This window comes from Genypterus blacodes, unplaced genomic scaffold, assembly GCF_046128005.1.
Source record: "Genypterus blacodes isolate CSIRO-AG114 ecotype Tasmania unplaced genomic scaffold, CSIRO-AGI_Gbla_v1 ptg000015l_1, whole genome shotgun sequence".
In the NCBI taxonomy this organism is placed as follows: domain Eukaryota; kingdom Metazoa; phylum Chordata; class Actinopteri; order Ophidiiformes; family Ophidiidae; genus Genypterus; species Genypterus blacodes.
The window spans coordinates 1,248,032-1,258,671 of NW_027466829.1; the positions used below are offsets into that span (position 1 = coordinate 1,248,032).

Genomic DNA, 10,640 nt, shown 5'->3' on the forward strand with positions numbered 1-10,640 from the left:
ATTTTGCATAGCAATACAGACGACAACGGATAATCAAATCTGAGGTTTAACACATCAGAGACAAAGAATTAAGTCTGGTTAGTTTAAATAGATCTACGTGACAAACACAATGAATATGCATAGAACAAATGTTACTTTCTTGAGTCACTTGTCATAATTTGACACAACACCAACAACAACATTCCACTACCAACTCTTAAATGTAGGGAAATGAAAGTAAACATCTCAATTTCTTCACTTCTGTTATACATTGCAATCAATAAATGATACACAACACCACTTCCACCTAACTCCAGATGTGATCCAGCCTGTATGGAACTTTAACAACTAGTTTAGTTCTATCTCAGACATTTCCTGTTCGCTTACATTGTAACAAGCTGGATACTGCAGATACGCATTCCATTCTGTTACTCCCCGTGCTTGTCTGCAGCTGGTGAATACCTCTGTCTGTTCTACTCTGCATCTCACGCAGGTCAGACCCACTCAAGTGTCAGTACCTTCTCAGAATAGTCGACCTGAAAGACAAAGATCGACTTCAAAGTGTATTCACCATCTGACAAATCATTTCCATAACAACGACTTGATGCCAAATGGGTTCCAGGAGCAGCTGTGTACGCAGCAAGTCTGCTCTAACGACAAATGTGTGTCTCTGCCTCCTCACACATGATTTTGATAATAATTGCATTTTTAGTGAGTTTTGGCTGGTAAAATTGGAAAATTATGCATCATTATGAATCGCAAATATCTTGAGGGGCTCAGCAGTGAAGATGTTCTTGTGTGATGTAGTTTACAGTGGTCTGAAATGCAGACCTGAAGGGAGGAGCTCAGGTTTCAGGCCTGGGGAGGAGTATACTCAAGGGTGGGCAGGTTGGCACCATTGATCCCCTCAGCCACTGTGATGTTCATTTCATGTTTGGTGGCACGACCAAACCAAACTATGATGGCTGAAGAGAGGTCAGACTGAATCATGTATGGCTATGGCGGTGTTGAAGTGAATCAGCCGCTCTGTTGATGGGATGTATTCCCTCATCTGATGTAAGAAGAATTTCCCCTGCAGGGCCTTTTTACTGATATAAAAGGTGCTTAGGTCGCACTAAGGTGAGATGGCGATCCAGGTGTTAGTGCTGCAGGGGCCATGTAATGCAGATTCATGCTGACTTGATTGTCCATTGGAGCCAGTAGGTCTGCACAGACAGAGAACAGTCACACAGGAGGGGAGCGTCACTATCTGGGCTGGCTGAGCTTTGTGCAAATGAGATTGAGTGGAGGGGTCAAACAAACAGAAAACCTTCAGACAAGCTGCAGCCCTGTTGCCTATCCCGAGTATACGAGTGTGTGTGTGGGGGGGGAGTGTAGAACTTACAGAAGCTTTAGAATTCGCATTCAGATAATACATGACAAACTCTCAAAGTACTGCCAGGATCACCCACAATAAAACCGGCATTTGCATCTGTTGGGCTCATTTGCATCTGTGGTTGGAATTGGATAAACCCTCTTAATCTGTTATTAGGGTGTTAATAACCCCCTAGAATGCAAGTGTAGACACATCCAACTCATGTCTCCACACACCTACCTTTTTTAGTGGCCGGCCTTTGAGCAGCCAAACATGGGCGCTGAATTTGAAGAGATGCCGTGCTCAGTGGTCTGAGAGCAATCATCTAAGTTTTGTATCGCACATTGTATCAAGGTTGCAAAGCCGAGGCGATATCACAAACCTCCAAGTCAAGGTCGTCAAATCAATTTAGATAGTGTAGCGGGTCGGCTGGAAGCATAAAGGGAGAGAGTTAAGTGGGGAGATGAGGTGATGTCTCGCATCCCACCCGGGGCCATGATTCCTTTTATCATAGCTTGTCGATTCCTTGGCACACTTGGTGTATATTGTGTTTCTTGTGTGTATTTATTTAGTATTTCTTCTATACCTATGCTGCTGTGACAACTGAATTTCGTGAGATCAATAAAAGTCCTATCCTATTGTATTCTAAACTAGCTTTTCCATCTTTCTCAATTGTTTTTACTGTGAGTGAAGGTCGCTCTGCCGTCTCGTTGTGTCTACGCCATGACTATGTCAAGGTTGTTTTTTCTTGTTATATCTTGGTGCCGCTGTTTTTTTCTCCCCCTCTCTGTCTCCTGATATGTATGACTTATAGAAGCTTTGTAAGCCTGCAGACCATGATATCAATGTCTTCACCGATAACAGGGCTGCAGAGAGGAAAAATATGTCCTGCGTTTGTCTTTTTTGATCCCCTGGAGGTTTTCACGTGGAAGGTTGGTGTTTTCTTTGGCTCAGAATGCCTTGACTGTGACTTGATCTCCTCCTGCAGTCATACGCACAGTCTATACGTATATATGTATAGACTGAATACGTCCCCCTCCCCCCCGGTTTCTGGTGTGCTGCTGGATGTGGTCTGGAATAAGAGTTAAGGTTCATCTGGGACTAGTTAGTTTGACTGAGAGTGGAGGAGACAAGGGGCCAGACAGAGGAGCGAGCTGCAGCTTTTGTCCCAATGCTTTGGAGACTTTACATTCATCATAGATGTCCATTTTGTGCTTAGGCGCAACTGAACAAATTACACATCGTTTGTGCTGCAGCTCCATGTGCACAGCTGCAAGTCCAGAGCCAAGATTGTGAGAGTTCCATTATTCATTTAACTTAAGGACAGAATGTACTCATCATGTGTTTGCTTTCTGATGTCATTATTATGTCATATTGGAAACGCGAGAGACGGGAGAGAGCTAAAGACGTCCACCTCTCCAGTTTAAAATCTCTACTCATTAGATGTGACCTGGGATTCTATCAAAGGTTTTGCTTGGCCCTTAACTCAGATTTAGAGTATGAAACAATGCTAAAACTGGTGTCTCATGATATGTTTTGCGATCTGTATTGTTATTAGGGTCTTTGTTGTTTGGTGGGATGACTCATTAAAACAGTGATAAAATGAAGGGATGGTGCCTGGTCAGAAAACTACATACACAGTATTTCCTTTGAAATTGTGCTAATACAGCGCAAATGTGTCGTCATGGTTTCCACATCTGGTGAGTATCAGAGAGGTTTCTCATCTCACGGGAGCTCTGGAGTTCCCCTATTTAGTCTAAGCAACTATGTATCAACAACCCTGTAAGACAAAGCAGATTGTTTCACTCAGCATTCAGGTAATTAAGTCCCCTGATACAGTAACTTTGTAATGTGAAAGATTTGTAACCTTGTCCACGTGAACTGTGTGCTTTACCTCCCTTGATCAAGCATCTTCAAGACAAAAAACACACTCACTTCACAGGATATTGGAATGCTCCTCCTTCAGCTGTGTTGTCTGTCAGTCTGTCCTTCATAACAGATGCTGAGTGAAGCATTCAGACAGCATTTAATACTCAAACCTAAGGGTGGCACTGGGGTCAGGAGAGCTCTGGGGCTTAGCTCAGCAACCCGTGGATGAGTCTGAATTCACCATTAGATAAACAAGAACTGCAAATGCAATACCGTGCACGACTTAGGTTATCTTGAGATTCTTATCCTTTGTTATTCCCAAGAAGCAAAATGATTGTCTGTACTCATGAAATGGTCTTTTTAACACAGACCTCAGCAAATCCTGCCAAATAAGGTACCACTTATCTAAATGCGAAATAACTTAAACCCTCAGGAGATCACAATTTGCATTTTCAGTCAATTAATTGTAAATCAATGTGGTGAACTTAAACATACAAACAAAACACTTTGGAATTATTCCTTGCAATTAAAAAACTAAATACATGAAAATATCACATCTTGCTCAACCTTCTGGAATACTCCTGTTCTGGCAACATCTGGCACAACACAAAGCTTCTTTAGTGGAATCTTGCGTTGCCATGATGTGAAGATGAAGGAAGGAAGGATCTCCGCTGACACTGTCTTTGCTTGTATCATAAGGTTTTATTATACAAAGTACAGCATCATAACAAGCACCATGGAACGCTTGTGAGAGACTCTGCAGCCGGAATGAGTCGCTCCCGAACTCTGACTTTCTGACGTATTTATACATTTGCTTCTCACTCAAGAAAAGACCCGTTCAGTGGGTATTGGTATAACACCTGGGACCCCTGTAAACACTACGTGACCATCTTGGGTAATAGTTCACTTTATAACGGCCATAAACTGTCATCTGTATGTCAGCTGTTTAAGCCCAAGGCTTAAACTGTTAACCTTCTGTGCTATTCACATTCCTTGTCCAGTTTAAACTAGCTTGAGGTCCACTTTTCCTTTGTCCATTGTCAGCTGTAAGGCCTTCCCTAGTAGAATGAATATACGTTCTTATTGAGATGCTAGATCACAGCAAAATACACCACACTTCTCTCTTGAGTGAAATGTTTACTTTATGATAGGGATGATTATTGAACTATGAAACACTGATAATACACATCTGCAGGATTAAATCACAGACTTTAAGGGCACTCAGGGTGGACAAACTCACAAAGGTCAAAAGGTCTTTTGCGCACGCCTTGGCCAGGTCGAGGGTGCTGGACTGGACTGTTAACTTGTCTAGAGTAATGACCTCTCTCTCTCCCTAAATGTATTATATTGATTATATCAGACCTCAGCTAATTATTCACATATTTACTTACAAATCAGGTTAGGTTAAGGTTAACGATGTGTTAGATTGTTCTGATATTTCTCCACAATTAAAGAAACTATTAATGAATGATGTGCATCAAAATGACTGAAACAATTATTATAAAAATATTGTTTATTAAGTCTTTGTTGATCATCCATCAAATTCTACAGTCTGTGAAATGAAATGAAATGAAGCCTAATACAGGACATTTCAGATTTTCACATTTAATGAATTTTGTTTGTTCAGAATTGATCTCAGTCAGTTGAGAAATGAGATTCGACGCTCTCAACATCTCAGAGTTCTGAACGGTAGCACCAAACGCTGCTGTGGCTCAGGCCGTAGTTCTCCTCTCGTACAGACTCCGGCAGCTCAAACTGGGCCAGCTGATGCAGGAGCCTCCTGATGCTGTGGCCCTCAAACTGGGCCCTACCAGGATCTCCGATCAGGACTTGGGTTCTGTATGTTTTGATGCAGCGGTCTAACCATCTGTGAAGACATCCTGCGAGGTCTTCGTCATAGAACATGTCACCGAGGAGGATGAGGTCAAAGGCCTCGGGCTCGGAGGCGATCATATTGTGTGTCACACAGGCGAGGGGCTCCAGGCCATTAAGCTCACAGTTCATGTGGGTCGCAATGGCTGCAACTGCAACATGTATGCACACAAACAGTAGGAAACAATGAAAAATGTGCTGAGTAAAATATGATTGATGAGAAAGTTAAAAAAATCCAACCAGACAAAGAATCCACATACATAAGAGTTCTATTACCAGTGTCGATGTCGTTCGCGACAACATGAGCAGCCCCACACAGTTTGGCGGCGATAGCTGAAGCTCCACAGCCGCTTCCTAGATCCAGAACTTTCTTATTTCTACACACAGCAGGGTTATCCAAGAGATACCTGCAGAGAGGAGGACTATGATGACACACACCTAATATGGAAAAGATGAGACGTCCTGATTTCACTTAACCCCTCAAAGTAGAAAGTGGAGTTTGCACTGAGACAAAGCAGCAAAACTATGTCACAGTTTGTTGTCTGTCGTTACAACCGCCAATAAAATGGTCAAACAGATGGAGGGTACACTTGCATTTGGGATCTGCTTTGTCTCAAACAAAACTTTGAAGCACCAATTATGCTGCAATTGCTGGATTGAGAAGGATCCATGTTGAAGTTTAAGGACAAAAATAAACGAGAAATAAACCCGGTGACTGAAGAGTGAGTCCATTCCATTTAACTGTGCTTGCTCATTAAGAATTGTATGTGTAAACTATGATACAGAGAAGCCTGGTGTCACAGAGAGGGGTAAATTCTGAGAACAGACAAGCTCAGTAACAAGCTCCAAATAAAGTAATGTATAACTGACAAGATAGTCCTTTGTTCGTCCCGCAGCAGGGAAGTTCACATGTTGCAACAGTGGAGTGGATAGTGCAAGGCAATGAAGAGCACTATGTTAAGATAAGAGCCTAACAAAGTAAAAAGCCTATCAAAGCACAACTGTACTAAGTTCAAAGGTTTTCAGGTTCAATGAGTGGATCAGTGACTGGATGCATTATGTATTACACATCAGGGATATTGCATGGTGTGGTCATTAGACAGGGTTTACTGGGAGAGGTGCTGATTGAATAATCAATGTGGGGAAGACGCACGACCGCTATACTCTCTGCAATGCACATGATGCGACAAGAGGAATTGTGTAAAAGAGGCGTGGCCTCGCCTGTGCACTAACCAGAAACCAACACAAAGGAGGAGTTGAACACATTGAACAGTATATATTGTATGAAAATCCTGAGTTCAGGGTTCATGGGTGAAAGTGTAGACAGCTAACTGGTTGCAGTCTGTGGATCACTGAAGCTCATGAGATGTCAAATGCATACATTTACCTATATGCTGTGAGCACGGGGCGTTCCCATGCTCACGATGACGCTGCGGTCAGAGAGCTGCGGATTGGTGGGCCTGTGGTTGCCATGGCGACGCTACTACAACCCCTAGTAGTATTAGCCATTTGCTGGTGGTGGTGCAAGGGAATGTCATATATCATGACCGTTTGTAGATGGTCATCTTCAGCTGCAGAGCCTCTAAGAACTTTTTACTAGCGGGTGCGGTGCCACTGCACAATAGCTTAGCCCTCTAGCTTTTCCAACGGGCGATATAAATTTACTGCAGGTAATATAGATTTTACTACAGGGAGAGTTTGCGTCTGTTTTCTGTCTTATCTCAACACATTGAACGCCTACCTGGACAGCGCTTGTCCTCCCGGCCAGTAAATGGCCCAGTACGGCTCAGAGAGAGGCCACAGCTCAGGTCTCTCGTTCCAAAACCGACACCGAGGAGTGAAAAGTCTCAGCTGGATCTCTGGTGTCAAACTTTTCTCTCCAACTATCTCTGTGTTTTCAGAAATAAACGTCCTAATATCACCCGGAGGGATTTGAGTGGCGCACATGTGTCTGTTTATCTGTTTTAGGACTTTAGCATAGCGAGCTAACAGTTGGCCCGTTAACGCCACGGAAGCCATGTTAGCTCTTTAGCGCTGATGCTAGTAAAGTTCGCCACGTAGCGTTTATGAACTATTTGTAGGTGTGGCATTAACGGTAAAGTGTCGTAAATCCACCCACACAGCGGTGTGACGGATTCCAAACAACACACTCGCTGTCTCCATTATTTAACCTTCCCGGTGCTGCACATTTTCCCACACGAACTCAAAACAGTCCTGGACAAAAATCATTCGCCATTCCCCCCAAACCACGCGCACAAGTCAAACGTTCCGCTTGAAAAGGTTCCTACATAGTACGTGGGGCTTTTCGTTCATATGACCGCTGATGAATGAGTAATGTACACCAGTGCTATTGATAAAGTATTATAAAATGTTGCATTGATTTTTTTAATTACAAAATCGAAGGATATTTTGCCTGAAGAAAGAAGTTATAAATTAAAGCTTACTAGTGTTTCCACCTCAGGAAATAAATGAGAAATAATACCTGTGACAAGGTAAATAATGACTAACAGAGCTGCAATGTACCACAGGGGTTAATTAAGTACTCTCTCTCTCTCTCTCTCTCTCTCTCTCTCTCTCTCTCTCTCTCTCTCTCTCTCTCTCTCTCTCTTTCTCTCTTTCTCTCTCTGATCCATTGGTCTCTGTTCTAGCTGTGGTGTTTAATCTAAGGGACTGGAGGAATAATTTATGTCCCAACCTTAACTGTGTTGGACGCTCCACAGACTGAATGTGATGTACCTCTGTCAAAGCAGTAAGTAAACAAGTGCAGTGGCGCCCCCCTTTGGTCAGTTTTAAGCCATAAGAGGTCCTTCTCTCTGTACTCGAGTAATCCAAGCAAAATCATCAAAATCAATTGAATCTTTTGCCCTAAACGCGCTCTTGTATTTTTTTTATTTTTTTATTTTTCCTGTTCACTTCTATAGATTGATCAAATTTACATTCAGCTATTGTGAATATGATGATTCCAGTCACCAAATCATGAATGAAAGGCTACAGCGAGCATTGTAGTAAAGGACTAAGCCTTTGTACAGAAATGTCAAACTCACAATAAAATCCCTTTGTGATTGAGCGAAATTTGAAGAGCAGGAATTAAGACATCACTCCATGCTGACGGCTGAAATTACACACTGATATACAATAACTATCCTGGTGACAAATCCAGAAATGTTAGAATGTTACATAAAATATCCTCGCCGACCACATATCAAGCACTCCTACAGTATATCTGCAAAAATAGCCTTCCACTTGGTTTCACATAAGAGATCACACTTCAGCTCTGTTGGCCGGCAGACAAATGCACAGCAGAAGTGCCAGCAGAAAGACATTGGTTAAGCATGATGTATTATGGGAGCTTATTTTTTAATTAACACAGATCAAAGTACTTTCTCCGTATTTGTACTTTGGCTGGGGGGGAAAATAAAGTAAACAAACAATATGCGCGAGTTAGAATCCGCAAAGGTATTCATATATTATGTGCACAGAACGATAAACTTCACTGTCAAAGCAAACTGATCAAATATACTCACCGGTACCTCACAAGTATTCACTGATTATGAATAACATATAAGACAGAACAACAGAAAAGGTCGCATCTCTCGCTCATTATTTTGGCAACACAGATTCAGAAAGACACGAAACATTTCCTTCTGATGTTAACTGATTTGCTCTGTTTATTTATCTTCTACTTGTCCTGATATGACACACAGCAGTTGTTGAGCAAAATTAAGGGATTTGCTGTAAGTGAGACGATATATTAAATTTGCTGGACTTAAATGTCACCATGACGATGGTCCATCTGTGTGATAAGAGACATAAGGATGAGTCGCTATATCTGCTGCACTGTGCAAAATATAAATATACACTCAGTGGCCACTTTATGAGACACACAATCCAGTATATCACACTGTAAATCCTGTTTGTGAAGCTGATAATGTTCTGTCTGTTAAAGACCACATTGTGCTGAATGGTGTTTCTAATATTTTGTCCAACCCATTCACATAAATGAGCAAATATTATAAATACCTTTCAAATGCATTGCTAAAGAATGTACTGGATTACATTGGATTGTGCCTGTTTGTCTACTAAACTCTTAAACTGAGTGTACATTTACTCTTGTGGGTGTGTTGCAGTGTTTAAACTGTGGGTTTCAAATGTGACTAAGCACATGTTCTGTTTTAGATTTAAGTAGATGTCATATTTTCTGATTGAAGTAGTGAAATACGAGCTCTGATTCATTCTCTGCTCACGTGAGATTCTTTTTTATGAACACTTGTCCATGTCAAGTGTCAACAGTTCTGTGAAGTAGTAGATTATTTCTTTGAAATGCAGGGAACCATGGGAACAGAACCTGAGCACTGATATTGACCAAAGATTTGATGTGAGTGCACACGTGTAGCTGCAATCTGCAGTAAACCACAGCTGTTGTGTTTGTGTTTGTGTGTGTGGTTACATGTTGTGTCGCAAATGTACACAGGTCAAGACACAGAAGTGATTATTGACAACAGCACTCATGCAAGAATGAAGTCATCTGCCAATAAGAAATAGTCTTAATCCACGTTCTTGTCTACATAGATTTAAAAAAAGGACATATTAGCGATAAGACCATTATCTGTTTAATTGTTGAGTGCAGTTTTCAGTGTTATTGACTCATAACATTTGCAGATGGTGACTAGATGCGCTTTCAGCTGTCAGGAGGTAGCAGAGTCCCAGTGGAGCAGTGAGTGGTGTGTAATGGCAGCCATGAAGACACGCAGCTCTGCAGGAAGATGGAGAAGAATGGGGCCGACGACACACAGTCGGTGTTTGAGAATGACAAGGGGGAAAACAAGTGTAGTTTAAGAGAGACAGAGGGGGGAGAGAGAGAGAGACATAGAAACATAGAGAGAGAGAGAGAGAGAGAGAGAGAGAGAGAGAGTTCAATCCCCATCCCCCCTATATCCATTACAAAGTTTTGGCACAGTGCACTCTGTCTAAGCTGCTGCTCCCCTGAGAGTTGCACACTCGTAAAAAATGTCACCACAAAACAAGAGGAAATAGGCTGTTTCTGCTGAAATGACTTGTGTATCCAAGGTAGTTGTGACACACGAAACAAGAGACGACAGCGAGCCCCCCCCAGTGGATAACACTTACAGAGGACAGGGACGGGGTGGACAGAAGAGGGAGTGCACCGCCGAAGCAGACTCTAAGTAATCCTAGTATCAGTGCCTGACCCTCCCCCCCCCCACACACACACACACACGTACACACATACACACACACACACTCTGAATCACCAGCAGGCTGTTCTATTCAACATCCCAGGGGGGCTGTTGTAGGGAGGGTCACTGCATGCAGCACTGTTAGATCTCAGAGGATTGTTTATGCCGAAAAGGAAAATAGACAGCAAGGCAGGGAGGATTCCCAGAGAGTTCAAGGTTACAGCAGAAGAAATGCAAATAAAAAACTCCGGCCGTGCTGTGGCTGTCGTGAGCAGAGAAGCTGTGTGAGCGGCGAGGGAAGCTGGTTAGGATGGTGATGTCGACATTGTAATTATAAAGTCAGGAGGGAAATGCCTTCAAGTCATTCCGCT

The 10,640-nt window shown here is 42.5% G+C and overlaps 1 protein-coding gene across 2 annotated transcripts; it reads right to left on the reverse strand.

The window, feature by feature from the left end:
* Positions 1-3,880: 3,880 nt before the first annotated feature.
* On the reverse strand, positions 3,881-7,314 carry etfbkmt (electron transfer flavoprotein subunit beta lysine methyltransferase). 2 transcript variants are annotated; one of them, XM_076169685.1, is made up of 3 exons: positions 7,194-7,314; positions 5,351-5,481; positions 3,881-5,226 (listed from the first exon to the last, which is right to left on the reverse strand). In XM_076169685.1, the coding sequence occupies exons 1-3, from the start codon at positions 7,235-7,237 to the stop codon at positions 4,877-4,879; spliced, it is 525 nt and encodes a 174-aa protein (XP_076025800.1). In that variant the 5' UTR covers positions 7,238-7,314; the 3' UTR covers positions 3,881-4,876. The 2 variants fall into 2 exon arrangements, with proteins under 2 accessions (XP_076025800.1, XP_076025793.1); XM_076169678.1 differs by having other exon boundaries at positions 3,885-5,226; positions 6,816-7,314.
* Positions 7,315-10,640: the final 3,326 nt, after the last annotated feature.

What these genes read in the sequence shown, in the direction of transcription:
- etfbkmt (XM_076169678.1), bottom strand. Translation starts at nt 7,093, where the DNA reads ATGGCTTCCGTGGCGTTAACGGGCCAACTGTTAGCTCGCTATGCTAAA. An exon ending in GGAGGACAAGCGCTGTCCAG is followed by an intron (nt 5,482 to 6,815) that starts GTAGGCGTTCAA and finishes TCCTCTCTGCAG; the next exon opens with GTATCTCTTGGATAACCCTG. An exon ending in CGCGAACGACATCGACACTG is followed by an intron (nt 5,227 to 5,350) that starts GTAATAGAACTC and finishes TACATGTTGCAG; the next exon opens with TTGCAGCCATTGCGACCCAC.